Source organism: Poeciliopsis prolifica, unplaced genomic scaffold (assembly GCF_027474105.1).
Source record: "Poeciliopsis prolifica strain line A6 unplaced genomic scaffold, Auburn_PproV2 SCAFFOLD037, whole genome shotgun sequence".
Classification (NCBI taxonomy): Eukaryota; Metazoa; Chordata; class Actinopteri; order Cyprinodontiformes; family Poeciliidae; genus Poeciliopsis; species Poeciliopsis prolifica.
In genome coordinates this window covers 4,893,052-4,908,271 of record NW_026562412.1, presented here as the reverse complement: position 1 = coordinate 4,908,271, position 15,220 = coordinate 4,893,052, and the positions used below count along the sequence as shown (strand labels likewise).

At 38.5% G+C, this 15,220-nt stretch overlaps 1 protein-coding gene across 3 annotated transcripts in view; it reads left to right on the top strand.

The window, feature by feature from the left end:
- Positions 1 to 15,220, top strand: part of mnat1 (MNAT1 component of CDK activating kinase) — a 52,182-nt gene that overhangs the window by 753 nt on the left and 36,209 nt on the right. For 2 of the 3 annotated variants that reach the window (XM_055053414.1, XM_055053415.1), the window contains exons 1-5: positions 1,958 to 2,127; positions 11,982 to 12,134; positions 12,488 to 12,561; positions 12,940 to 13,043; positions 13,151 to 13,291. In XM_055053414.1, coding sequence (XP_054909389.1) covers positions 2,039 to 2,127; positions 11,982 to 12,134; positions 12,488 to 12,561; positions 12,940 to 13,043; positions 13,151 to 13,291 — 561 coding nt within the window. In that variant the 5' untranslated portion in view covers positions 1,958 to 2,038. Of the gene's footprint in view, positions 1 to 1,957; positions 2,128 to 11,981; positions 12,135 to 12,487; positions 12,562 to 12,939; positions 13,044 to 13,150; positions 13,292 to 15,220 lie in introns of those variants that run through there. The other variant, XM_055053416.1, reaches the window with a different exon arrangement.

Here is a 15,220-nt window from a genome sequence, read left to right as displayed (position 1 = left end):
CAGTTTAGTTGTCATATGGATATTTCCCTTGCATATTAGAAAAAAGAATCCTTTAAAATAGAAACAAATTGAATTATTTACATTATTTTTGCTCATCTGCAATTTTCACAACCCAACATATTGCACTTATATTGATATAAATATGATTTTGTGAAGGAGTTAATGGATCAAATAGACTAAACTCTGTACAGTTTGACCTCAGAGAGTTTGAAGAAGAGAAAATATGAGTAATTTAATTGTTCTTCATGGCTAATCAGATTTTGTGATTTTCATTTCTTTATTAATAAAATAGTTTGTAGTTTATGGAAAAGAGGATAAATTAAATTTACATTTTTGTTTCCAATCTGCTGAATCTTATATTAATTAGTTTCTGCAATGTTTAACACATTAAATATTTCTGGTTATATTTCTTATTCTGAAATGCTTAGGCTAATCTGATTTATTTTTTTACGTAAAAGCTTAGCAAAAATGATCAATCAGCTTTTTCTACATTTAATGCAACATTTGGTCTGTATGGTTCAAATGGAAAATGGACAAATTTAGTGAAGTAAAAGTAGATGTATGGAAAAAATGCAATACCCTGACTATTCTCTTTTTCAAAGCACTTTTTGATTCACCTTCAACAATCTCAGGAGCTTTTCTACATTTGCAGAAATGTCTCAAAGGATCTTACTGGACAAATGTATCAGTCAGGAGAAGAAAAGTATAAAGAGCACATTGAAAACATCTGCAAATTTGATGGGAGAAAGATCAAACATAAAAAAGTACATCTACATCAAAAGTAGAACACCACATGCATAGTAAAATATGGTGGTGGCAGTATCATAATGTGGGGTGAAGGTGACAGGTTTTCGCTGAGCACCAATTGAATTCTTTACATGTCTGCTTAAAAGATGAAGATAAATTTTATTTTTCAGCATCAAAGAGTCCAAAAACACAAAGAAATGATATCAATGGAAGAAAGTTTTAGTTTTACAATGACCCAGTTAAAGTCCAGAACCAGCTGTTTTACGTCTTTTCATCTGTTCTTGCATTTTATTATTTCATTTTTCTGGATTGCACTTTGGTCCACTGTGATTGTTTTAAAGTGCTGGATAAGAAAAGTTGGATGGGTTTTTGATAAAGAAGATGTTAAACTCACAGCATCAGATTGTAGCTATGCTACCAAAACAATCAAGCAAAAAAGACTGTGTTTGTACCTTTAGTCAGGAAATTTAATTAAAAGTTGCAGTCTTCAATATTTATTTTAAAAATGATTATGTTTTTTTAGCCTATTTGTTAAAACTATCACCATGCGATAACAGTTTGTTGTGAGGCAGATAATCTGTGAATCAGTGGAACTCCTCCACCTCATCCCTATGCTAATTTCTGTGTGAAGAAATGCACCAGTCCCAGTCCAAAACAACCAATTAGAGCCATGAGGACGTTCTTGCTGTCAATCAAGCTCTTGAACATGTTGCTAAATGTTTTCATAGTGGAGGAAGAACTCATCATTACAGGGAAATTGTTTATCCACCATCATCGGTGGTCATGCTAAATAACCTTCGCCTCCATGACAGGTTAATCCTAGTTAGCACTGGTAGAAGGTACAATATTTAGATTTTATTTCACAGGCTCCGTGCTTCGTACTATAGTGTCACGACATAGGAACAATTTCAACAAATATGCTTTAAAAAAAATTATCTTATGAAAATCAGCAACTGCAGCTTTAAATCTGAAATTTTAAACTACAGGTGTAGTTTAACATTTCAGCTTACGTTTGAATCAAGCCAAATATGATGATCTTAATGGTATTATCATTCTCAATAAACCTAGATGAAGATGAGGGATGCTAGGGAAGAGGGTTGAAAACGGAAAAAATTAAGTTGTGGGTTTTATATCTACGCCTCTCCGAGGGGTAGGAACCTTTGTTATTAGAAGCGTTTCCAGTAGGAGCGTTCTCAGAGTGACGCTTCGGTCCGCCTCAGTGGACGCTCGCGGATGTTGACATTTTTACGAAGCCTGTTTCTGGCAGAAATAATAAAAGTACCAATAAAAGATGGACGACCAGGGCTGCCCGAGATGTAAGACCACCAAGTATAGAAACCCGTCGCTGAAACTGATGGTGAACGTCTGCGGCCACACGCTGTAAGTCCTCAACGGCCCCGGAAAGCAGCAGCAGGGGGAAATTTCTGTAAAACAGGGCAGAGTTTACAGAAATAACCCTCAGGGAAGCCGAGAGGTCCCCTTGAATGACAGTAGATCTTTTTATTTTATCATGTTTTACCGTTAAATCTGAGTGTGAACGGTTTAGGTTGGAGTTTTCGCTCATTTCATTTCAAGGCAGGACGACAAAAATGTTCCTTTTTTCGCTATGGAGGATTATTGTGGTCAAAGTTTGAGGCAATATAGAACCCCAAACATGCAAAAATGTACTGAAGTAAGAGTCGCACTACTTCTTCATATTTCTACTTGAGTAAATGTAAATAGTACCCATCCAAAAAATTACTCAAGAGTAAATTTGGTAAAAAGTCTACTCAAGTACTGATCAAATTATCAATAATTTAATATTTAAAAATTACATCATCAGACGTTAAGTGGAAATGATGGTATTTTAAGAATCAGAATGACAATAAAATAAGAAAAACAGGTAAAATAAATATTTTTCAAATCAGTTTCTTTCAAGAAAACAAAACTTTTAAAACTTTAACAAAAACTGCAAGTCTGTGTTTCTGGTGGATTTTTGATTAAAACATGTTTGTTCTTCATTCAGTGAAGTAGAGAATCGTAAAATTTTACTGAAGTAATAGTAGTGATACTTCATAATAAAATTACTGAAGCAAAAGAAAAAAGTTAGGTGTAGTAAAAATACTCTAAAAAGTAATTATTTTCAAAAACGTTACTCAAGTTAATGTACCCAGCTCTGGTTTGAGGACATGTTTTCGTGTTCATTCAGATGATTTTGAAGTCGAATAATTGTAAATGTGTGCAGCATTAACTTTCTGTGTGTATTCAATAATAATACATACTGATACATTGAGATACAATATACAATATGTTCTAATATTAAATCTTGTTAGCAGGCCTGAAACACAGTTATTGATCTGTTTCTGTTTTATATTCAATCAGTGGATGAAATATGAAACAACCCAATCAAAAGGCATAATCAGAAAATATGTTGATGCAAAAAAAATAATATATGAGAGCTATTTACAGATTATATGAAGATGATATACAGATCATGTATGTGTGTGAGGGAAACAGTCCGGGAATGCGGGGGTACAGTCCTTATAGTTTGTGTCAGGAGGCGTTCAGGAGCGTGACAGCTGTGGGGAATAAGCTGTTCCGGTGCCTGGTGGTTCTGGTCCGTAGGCTTCTGTACGCCTCCCAGAGGGCAGGAGAGAGAAGAGTGTGTGTGCAGGGTGAGTGGTCATTTTCCCGGCCCTTTTCAGACACCGCTTCCTGTAGATGTCATTGATGGCAGGGAGCGGTGCCCTGGCGATGTGCTGGGCAGTTTTCACCACCTTCTGCAGCACCTTCCGGTCAGAGACGGAGCAGTTCCCGTACCAAACTGTGATGCAGTTGGTGAGGATGCTCTCAATGGTGCAGCGGTAAAAGTTGGTGAGGATCTCTGAGGACAGCTGGTTCTTCCTCAAGGTCCTCATGAAGAAGAGGCGCTGATGCGCCTTCTTGACGAGTTTGGAGCAGTTGGTCGTCAGGTCAGGTCCTCGGAGATGTGGACTCCCAGGAACTTAAAGATGTTCACACGCTCCACCGCTATTCCCTTGATGTGGATGTGTGGGTGCAGGTCAGCGTTCCTCCTGAAGTTCACGATGAGCTCCTTGGTCTTCTCGGTGTTCAGCTGCAGATAGTTCTTGTCGCACCACTCAGCCAGACGGTCCACCTCCTCCCTCATCGTTGTCTCTGATGAGGCCGATCACTGTGATGTCATCTGCAAACTTGATGATGGGATAAGACCAGCTGTTCCAAGCACTTGGTGATGATGGGAGTGAGGGCTACTGGACGAATATTATTTGTGATTACGATGATTGCGAATATTATTTGCGATTGCTATCAATATAGTATCAATATAGTATTGCTATCAATACTATACATGTTGACATGTTGTGCTGCTCAGACCTGAGTAATTGTATCAACTATGTTGTTTCCTAAGTTATTGCAAAGATGTGGTGCAAAGAAAAGAGAAAAAAGTTTCAAAACAACCTGAAAAAATGTCATAAGAGGAAATAATGAGGATGAATAAATAAAAAATGGTGCTTGTGCAATGCAAAAGTATCAGTTACTGCTGCTCATTCCCTCAGCATGATGCTGCCACCGGCTTGCATGACAGTTTGTACATTTGAAAGCCTCATTTTGACTTCTCTAATTCAAAATCCTTTAAGTTGTTGCCAAGCAGCTCAATCTTTTCTCCAGAAGACATTTGGACTGAAAAAACAAAATCATACTAAGAATTTTTGGTCTAATTTTTTGGGCAAATATCTTAAAACACTTGAAATAAAATAAAACTAATTTGCAAACAAGATGTAAGAGCTTGTATTAAGTAAATAATTCTTAATATTGATGAAAAAGTCCTAGATTATTTCACTTATAATGTGGGAAAATGTGTTATAAGTAAAAGAAACTGGAACTTGCAGTTTTTCATCAATATTAGGGATTTATTGACTTTAAACCAGCTCCTATAACTTGCTGAAAACTTGTTTGTAAGTTGCTTTTGTCTTGTTTCATGTGTAACATATTTGCAGTAGAAACTAGACCAAAAATACTTGGAAAGATTTTGTGTTTTTGCAGATTTCACTCCCACAGTTTCCTGTTTATGGTGGGCTTGAACATCTTCATGGAGTTCCTTACATTTTGGGGCAACGGTTTTTACCTCAACACCATGAACTGCCCCCAGCTGTGTTTTCTTTTCATGTATGTGAGATTTATGTAGTTTATTGTTATTAGCTGTAGTTTACAGAAGGGCAGACATAGAAGCAGCTCTCTGAGTGGATGTCGTGCCGCGGTGGGCTGATCGGCGTGACTTTTCCGACCCCACCTTCTGCTTATTGAGCGTAGTACCATTTGGAAGTGGTCGTGCTTCGTCATCAGGTCAGGGAGGGCTCATAACTCCTCCCGCCTCAGTCTGGATGGAGAGCTACATGCAGAAAATTAAACGATTCTGCAAATGAAGCAATTTTAAGCAGCGCCCCGGATCAGGTCACCTTGGCTTTGCTCCTGCTGAGCGCAGGCTATTTACTTGTTTTTTTATTTTTATTTCTGTCATCTCTAATATCATTCGGTGGACGTTTTGAAACTTGTTTTGTAAGGTTGTATCAATTGATTTGACCTAAATTAAATTTTTTAATGTCTCTTTCATATGATATTGAAATTTTGCATTTAACAAACTGAGTTAAATTGAATTTTTGAGAAATATTCAATTTAAATACTTGTGTTTTGCTTTTAAACTGTTTGATTGAGCTAAACAAACCCTGGAGGTTTTAGTTTCTCCTCCATAAATCAAAATTTAACCTCGTTTTGGACACAGATTAAGATTAAAATCTGTTACTTACTATGAATGACATCAAACTCTTGTTTGGCATTTGACAAGGTGCAGATTAGGATTGAAATAATTAGACAGATTAAATGTGATTAACTAATAATTGAAATAATCGTCAACTAATTTAGTAATCGATTAGTTGCTAACTGAACGATACAGACTTAAAAAAGAACATTTACCGAAAGAGCTAAATATTCAGAGCTGTCATTGAGCCAAAATTGTACGAAAATATAGAAATTTTGCATTTAAGATTAATAAACTTCCTGTGAGCCTGTTGCAGTAAACAATTAATCAATTAATTGCACAATGAGTTAAAATAAGCTCCATAATTTGTACTCTGATGATTAATACTTTTTGATGGGTAATTTTGTTTACAAAGACATCATAATCTTATTTTTAGTGTTTTTGTTGTATATTTCTTATTTCAGTTTTATTTACTGCTGTTTTTTAAGTTTGGATATTTAAAATATCTTCCAGCTCCAGTTTTAGTTTTCACAAAATTAAATTTTGCTGTTTTTTGAGAGAACAAACTTGCATTATTATGCCATTATTAATATGTTACTTGAAAATAGTCTCAAAAACAATCATTGCTAGTTTTAAATGCTATAATGTAGCTGCAGCATTTAATATGGTTGATTATTTTATTTAATTCAGCTCAAATTTCAAATTCTAGAAAAACTTTGTAGACAGTAAAATGTAAAATTTTGTGCTTAAAAATTTACACACAAAGTTTTTGGCAATATTTCAGAGAATGATAGAGAGAAAAAAGGAACGTTTTAAAATTTATTATCAAACTATTGTGCTATGAAGCTGACCTAATGACCCTGATCCAAAGCTATGGCCTTGTTCTTACTGTAATTTGTCAACTCACACGCAGCGTCAGTTCTTTACACATTCTTCTTGGTGAAACATTTCATACAGTTATGGTTTTCTTCTTGAAGAAACTTTTCTGGGTAAAATTTTTGTTGGTCTTCCCAAATTGCCTCATTTCCCACATATTAATTTCAATTTGAACGTTGGTGACTAGTTTTCCTGAGTCCTTGAATATCTTTTTTCTGGTTAATGACATTCAGCTGAACTCTTTCAAATCCCTTTGTGATTAATTTGATTCCCCCATGGCTATAAACTCAAGTGTCAATGCAGCGCTGCATTAGTGAGGATGGTCACCCATTTAATCAGTCTAAGCCTTCCAGATTAGGTAATTAGGGTTATTTGTGAGAGCCAACACAATTCTTTGACAGTGTATGGCTTTATCTAGTTATGAGCATAGCTGTGCAGTATGGAGTTCCACAAGGCTCAGTCTTAGGTCCCATATTTTATGGTACTGTGGGCTGGCATCATCAGAAAACATCACATTCACTCGTAGAGCTGTGTTTGTGACAAAGACATCAATGTTGTTGATTACCTGAGATTCATTTGTTCTTTTTATTTTACTATATTTTAGAAGATTAGTTGCTTGAGAATATTCTTTATTTAGGACAATTTCAGACAGTGATAGAAGAAGTTCAGAATATTATGTTATCAGTTTCGTCTTGAGTTTCTCTCTCGGTCCAATGCAGAGATACTAATACAAGCTTTTATAACATGCAGAATTGATTACTGTAATGCACTGCTTTCTGGGCCTCCCAAGAAGAGCTTAACTTCACTGCGGATGCTACAACATTCAGCTGAATGAAGGCTGGGGTCAGAAATCACATCACACTGATTCTGTGCTTTGACTTTATTAGCTTTGGAATATGGTAGAACTCTAGTTCTAGAAAGTCCGGTTCGTTTGGGGAGGTGTGAATGCATAACTGAACTCTGATATGAATCTAAAAAATAAACTCTGGGCTGCCTGAAAATCTTGGTTTGGTTGAAATGAACTCTGGTGCTGTCTGAACGCGTATGTGAACGCCAATGGAAGCGGACCAAAGCTTCTGTTGACTGATGTGTAAATACAACCTAAAGCAAACTTGCTGCTAGCTGCAGAAATGGCTCATGGTCTTTTACCAAAGACGAAAGGGAGATCCTTTTAAAATCTGTTCCTTCTCCAATTTTTGTTTACATTTTATGAAAAAAAGAGGAGGTTTCCTACAGTGGTTCTTGGTGCAGCGCCCCCACAGGAGAGGAGGTGAATAGGTTTGTCAAAGAGTTTGACACAGTACAATGTGAAAAAGAACTGCAGCTGCTGAAAATGTGACAAATGCTGACATCTTGGTCCCGAATGAAACACGACTACCAGTTTATCAGGTGTGAAAACCTCCTACTGGGCTCGACACACCAGCAGTGACGAACAACGGCATAAAGCCGTGAACTCAACAAGATAGCAACAGCAGCGAAGCGACAAAGGTTTAACATTTTTCAAATTCCTTGTATCGCATCTCTAGCCTGCATGCACACTTCTACGTGTACAAGATCAAACTTTCACACAGAAATTTCAACAGTCGCTTGGTAGGAGGAGGGCAATGATTGTTGCCTCATCGCTGAAGTTTTACAGGAAATGAAAAGAGAGGGAGCGACGTCATCTCCTGTCTGTGGAGGACCTTAAACTTGAAAAGCGATTTAGATAACGCTTTATTTGAAGGTGTCCATAAGTCTAACATGACCCTGTTGTAAACGTGAAGGAGTCTTTGTGAATGTTACGACTGTTGTCATTAAGTGTCATTCGGTAAATAACACAAAGTTGACACGTTCAGTGGACTTTTAATTCAACATTTAGTGCAATTTTGAATTAAGTGTCTTTATTTACCGAATGACACTTGATGACAACAGTCAAAAACATTCATAAGGACTCCTTCATGTTCATGACAGCTGTTATGTCATGTTAGTCTTATGCATACCCCTTCAAATAAAGGGTTAATGCGATCCATAAGAGATGCAAAAAAGACCATTTGTAGATTCTGGTAACTTTGGACCTACTGAAGTCTACATGGAGTCCATCTTTAGTTTGGGAAGGTCAACAGCTCCATCAGAGCAACTCACAGGTCCGTTTTGCTTTGCCTCTTTTTTGCAGGTTGGTAGAGTTAGGATGTAGTGGTGTTAGTCTCTTTGCTGAGCCAGTATCGCCTTGTTTACCTTCCTATTACCCCCCCACCCCCTCTGTGACCTGCTGACAGCTGCAGATGAAGAGATAGCAGCCTGGAGCTCTGAGCAGGACAGGTGAGAGAGGGAGGTGTCCAAAGCACTCCGTCAGCAACAACAGCCCGTGGACAGAGATGACAAGCTGTTGCTTCTGAAACGTCTTTCTGTCTGAGTGGGGTTATGTCTCTGAACATGAAAGCTGGCGCAGAGCAGAAGATGGAAAAGTCTCCTCCCTTTATTTTAAGGGGTCACCTCTCAGCTCTAGAGTTACACAGGATTTGCCCCTTAGAGGGTTCTGTTGTGTGGTCCATTTATGGGGCAGGGGGCAAGCTACGCCCCGCTCCTTGCCCCGTGTTGATGAATGGGCTCTTTGTGGGCCTGTGGAAACAAGCAGAATCCCTCCATCCACCTCCATATGGCAAGGCCTATAGATCTGCTCTAGCCTGAGGCCGCAGTGAACATCTGCCTCTTCCAACTCCGCTCCCAACTCCGAGACACCAACTGGACACCGCACATGCTTCTGGCTCTCGGTTTGCTTTCATTTTCAACATCTCAGCTTGGCTACGGCCAAGCCAAACTGACACATGAGAGCATTAGCGCTTTAAGTTGCGGCAGTTTGGGCTTGTTTGACCCCTATTGGAAGCGTTAGGTGTAAACAGAGAAATTCCACGTGTCTGCACTTTCCTCTCTAGCTGTGTTTTCTGTTTTGCGTCTTGCTGAAGAGGTGAAAGGTCTTGCATGACTGTCCCGAATGTTTGTGTCTTTCTTCTACTTTTTACTTGGCTCGATTTGGTGGCAATGAAGTGACTCAGGCATACCGTCAGTGAGGTGTAAAGAGAAATTTTGTCTTTCCTCTCGTAATTCTGAATAATGCTGGTGCTTGGAAACCAGATGTCCATTTTTGTGAGGGTGGTCATGAGCTGGAAGTTGGATTTCTGTGGCAATAAAGCTCCACAGAGACTTGATTAAAAACGCGACTGTGTAAACGTTTATCCAGCCTCTTCAGCCCATCAGGGAGACACAAAGGGACATTCCCATTGTCTGCAGTGTCCACTGTCCACTGGAGTGTGACTGATGGGTAAATTCCTACCTGTATAAAGGTGTGATTGATGGTTGAACTTACCGCTGTGTCCTCAGGTGAGCCTGATGATCAGATGGTGCAGAAAACTGTCCAAATTAAACTGAATCACTGATTAAGAGTTGAGCATTATGTGAGAAGGTGAAGTCCAGCTGAAAAACTCATCATGACTCAGCTCTTTTGTCCCATATGTGGTCTTGAAAATCTATAAAGCACATTTTTCCACACTTAAAATGCCTCGGTGCATAAAATAAATTTTTAATATCAGGCAAAAATAACGTGAGAAAATCAAAGGAGCAGTTTTCAAATCATGTAATTTATTAAAAAAATACAATTATCCAAAAAGCATGCCAGTGTCGTAATCACCTCTAAACCTAAAACCTGATTATGTTCAGAGTTTTCATGCATAAAGAATCAGTTTTATGTCATACTTCTAAATATTAATCATATTTAGGTTTAAACTTTAACTAGGCCACTTCAAAACCTTCATGCTTGATACTTGAGGGTATTTTCACACCTGACAGCCCCATAGATTTGAGTCGATTGGGGACTAAAATTGTGACATTTGTTACATTTCCAGCTGCTTACTGTCAAACTGATCCAAAACCTTTGAAAAACCTGTTCTCCTCCTCTCCTATGGGGTTGTTTCATCAAGAACCACTGAAGGAAGTGACACAAACACCTACAAAGAAGACATGTGCAAGATGTAAACAAAAATGAAGTGCTGTGAGATTTTAGTGGTTATAGGAGAGGTAAAAGATCAAGAGCCATTTCTCCCACTAGCTCTAGACTCATGCATTTGCTTTGGTTCCATTTATCCAGAATTCCCTGCACTATAGTCCACTTCCTGCTTTTGGAGCATTTGCTGGTCCATTTGGTGTTCACATACGGATTCAATCAGCACTAGAGTTCACTTCAACCAAATTTAGATTTTGGTTTTTAGGTGGACCAGTTTTGTTTTTACTGATTTGCTGGATTATTGTCCTCCTGCGTTACCCAGTTGCTTTTGAACTTGAATTAATGTTTGCATCAATTATAGTTAATTGTCCAGGTACTGAAGCAGCAAAGCATCCCCAGATCATCACACTACCACCACCATGTTTGACTGTTATACTTCTGAAGTGCTGGTTATTTTATACCAGTCCACAGAACACTAAAGAGATATTTTCTTGGTATGCATTAGGCAGATTTTTAGCATAATTTTGATTTGGAGGCCATTGTTGTTTGGTCTGTTTATCATTGTTGAACCCTAAACTCTGACCTTTAGGAAACCCGGTGAAACTTGGAGCTTTAGATATTATGGGGTATTTCTGTGACTGCCTGGATGAGTTTATGATGCTCTTGGAGTCATTTTGGTAGGACGACCATCCCTGGAAAGAGTTACCACCCCATTTCTCTCTGATGTTTGCTGGAGTCCCAAAGCCTTATAAATATCTTTGTAAGTATTTCCAGGCTGAAGAACTGGAGGAAAGTGTGTTTCTCATCTGTTCTTAAGATTCTTTAGAGCAGTTTTTAAAAATCTGTTAACACACTCCATGTTGTCAGACGGATACTAGATTGCAACTTTTTGAAAAATCTGAATAAAAACATTTAATTTGTGATTTAACAAAGGGGATAATTACTTTTCCACTTAAGACAGGTTGGTTTGAAAAGTTAAATTTCTCTTAATAAATTTTATACTCAGTTTCAACATTGAAGGTCTCAAACTTTATGGATAATAATCATAAAAATAAATAAATGGCAGATGTATATTATCACTTTCCTAAAGTAGAAAATATAAAAAAGAAATCACTACCTCTCTCTTCCCAATAGATGTTTTGCAATTGTCTTAGAAATTTGACAATATGATAGAATATTATTAAAATCACAAATATTTCATCTTGTAATAATTCCTATAATTAGGTGATGAAGAAAAACTCAAACATTTGAAGTATTTGGAAGTAACTGAACATAAAATCTGTTCTGGGATGAGTTCTGCACAAATCACTGAGCTGGATTTTTCTCATGTTATGCAACCTGGCAGAATGGTTGAGGTCTGCTGAAACAACAATAAAGCAAGCGTTTTTCCAGCGCAGACAGACACTCCGCTGATGGGGTGTTGGGACTAATTTCCTCTTGTCTGAGAGTGCTAGGCCGCCTAATCGACATTCCAACCGTAATCCCCGCCATCTTTGAGCACTTAGGAGAAATATTCTGATCCCCCATTATCGCCCACTGCTGCGTTTTTGCCTCATTTCATGGAGAAATGAGTAGAAAACTGTATTTACACATGAAGCTGTGTTGCCAATGCTCTGCTTGTGGCCTTAGATGCGAGAACTGCGTGGAGATGCTGTTTGTGCGCGGCTCGGGGAACTGCGTGCAATGCGACACGCCTCTGAGGAAGAGCAACTTTCGCGTGCAGCTCTTCGAAGACGCAACTGTGGACAAGGAGGTCGAGATCCGCAAGAAGGTGATGAAAATGTGAGTGAGTTTGGGTAGAGGGGTGGGCATTAGGGGTGTGGTTCTCTGTGTTTATATGTTACTCCAGGCCTCCTCCCACTTCTTAAGCTGCCTTTGTCTTCCTCATTACACTGTTTGTTTTGTAGACAATGAGTCTCCTCCCTGGGGGTGGGGGCGGAGGCTCTTTCTCTGCCAGATTTTTACTCCGCAGCCCCTCCCTGTCCTCTTTCACTCCATCTTATCAGTGTTTTAATAGCCCCTTAATTGAGATCTAATGTATGTGTGTATTGGGCAGAAGGCAGAGATGGTTTATAAAATGGTTGATTTAATGGATGCTGTTACTGTCGGTGATTGCTCCTCTTGTTTCTCTGCAGCTACAACAAAAGAGAGTTCGACTTCCCCAGCCTGAGAGACTATAACGACTATCTGGAGCAGGTGGAGGACATAGGTAGGAACAGGAAGTCCAGTGTTTGGTTCCCTCTGAGGACTTTCAGCCTGGATGGACAGAATGTCACCATTAATCTCCAATTAGTACTTTTACAACAAACAAAAAAAAGCATCCTGAATATTTTCTATAGGGGGTACCACAAGGCTCTATTTTTGGCCCACTACTTTCCTCTGTGAAGCTTTTCATTATTTTAGGTGATGTTCAGTCACGGATGACTTTAAATTTCTTGAATCTTGATTTGTGAAATGAAAGCTCCTGATTGTTTCTGTAGTGGTAAATGTGTTGATTTTGGTTCTCTCATCTGAAAAATATTATTAACAGATACACCACATTACATTTTCACAGTTAAAAACCATTTTTTTTAACTTTTAAATGCAGTTTACAACCTTACAAACAACATTGATGTGGAGAACACCAAGGGCAGGATGGAGCAGTACCAGAGGGAAAACAAAGACATCATCCAGAGAAATAAGGCAAAGCTTGTAAGCGCTGTCTCCCCTCTCTTAAGCAAACACTTGCATGACCTCAGTTGTGTGGTCGGTGATGTTGCAGATTGTTTTGAGGATAATGTTTCGTTCTCCTCCCTCAGACGCGGGAGCAGGAAGAGCTGGAGGAGCTGCTGCTTCTGGAGCAGCAGAGCAACGAGCAGCGGAGGCTGGAAGTGTTGCAGGAGGAGCAGAGGCAGCTGCAGGCCAAGAGGAAGAGCAAACAGGCTCTGCTGGATGATCTGGTGAGAAACACACATACTGCATGTCTATTTACCAAAAGTGACAAGAAAAGAAAGGCTGATGCACATGCTTTCACACCAGCACTGTTTAGTCCGCTTTAACTGAACTCTGGTTCGTTTGGGGATTTATGAATATATAATCTGATCCAGACTGAAATAGTGAACTCTTGTCTGCCTAGAAACTGAGAGCTCGGTTCAGTTGAAGTGAACTTTGGCATGGTTTGAATGCCAACAGCACAAGGCATTCTGGGTAAATACAACCAAAACAAATAAGAGAGTCAGAAGGTTCCCATATGCTTCATTGATGCGCAGTCACGTGGTTTTGGTAATTTTATTCAAATTTCGCACACTTTTTTGTAAAAGTCATGTTGTAAAGAATTGTACAAATGTACATACTTTTTCATCACATCAGAAAAACTTTCCTCAAAAGTATCCAAGCACAAAAACCAGATAATGGTAGTTGACTAGTTGAAAACAAAAGACAAATGTTACAACTTTTCGAACCGAGTCTATTGGACCATCAGGTGTGACAACACCCACAGACACACAGCGTCACCCTGTGACACCATTAAGAGCTTATTACAAGTCATTGCGCTGCAGCTTGCATTGTTCTCATTCTGCGATCCCAAAGCTCTTCGGCTCCATTGTTTTGAGTTGAGGGCTTTGGAAGTTATTGTTCCTGCAGCGCTGCCAGCAGAAGGACTACCACAGATAACAGGTTAAGCTGTGTGCTTGCTTGTTTAAGGCACAGGGTCTGTTGACCGTAGGCAGATGAGATCAGCTCAAACCCCCTCTGAGGGAAACTCTTCTAAACTCTGACTTCTCCGCCTCTTTGTGGCCGTTTATCTCCTATATCTGCTTTATTCTTATCAGCTAATTTACATATTTCTGAAATTTCTGGTCACTTTAAAGACTATTTTTATAGTATTCCTTGGATTTGATTAAACTTTTCAGCAATATTTAAATTCAACAAATGCAGTTGAAATAGTTGATGCTGAAATTTTTGCATGGACCGGTCCGGTTACCGGTACCAGCGTGCCCAAAAGTTTCCAAATAAATACAAATACAAAAGCCTTAAAAATAATTGATCACACAATTTCAGCAGTTCAAATTAATTTTAAAGAGCAGCCAATGAAAGAGCCAGAGTGTTGCTGCACTCTGCCTGTCAGCTTGCTGCAATAAGGCTAATAGACTGTTCCCTCTTCCTTTATCGCCGATTAATTAACTAGCTAATATCAGTAAGGCTGAAACAATTTATTGAATAATTGGTTATTGGTCATTTAGTAATCAATGGTTCATTAACTGGTAATTAACCATTAGTAATTAAACCAAAACTGTACAAAAAATATGTAAATTTTGCGTTTAAGATTAAAAAAGACTTTCTCTGTAAATATCTTCTACCCAGAACTGCTCTAGTGGTTTGGTTTAAGATTCACCCGGATCGGATTCTGTAAAAAATAATAAAAAAAATCTCACTAAGCAGCTTTTGCTACCTAATTATGAACCAGTTATTCTAAAAATAACCAAAAGTTCAGCCCCACACTGTATCAATGTTTCACATGTTGATGTTAGAAGTTCTAGTTTCATTGGCAGTTTAATTGTAACAGGAAAAATGGCTTGTTCTAAGTGAAATAATCTACTTTTAAAGTACTTTTTAAAGTTATTTTAAGGCATTATAGATGCAGCTCCTGTATGTGGCTGAAACGTTACGTATCAGTTAGTTTTTGTCTTATTTCAAGTGAACTAAGATATTTGCACTAGAAACCAAAAATACCTGTCTGCTGCACGATCTCTGCTTTAGTCGTTGCTGTACGTAGACATATGTCCTCTGACCTTGGATTTAATTGGAGGTTTTGTTCTCCTGCTCGGTTTTTAATATCTGCGCCTTCAGCCCAGCGACAGCCCGGCTGAAAGCACCACTTGCTGATTGTT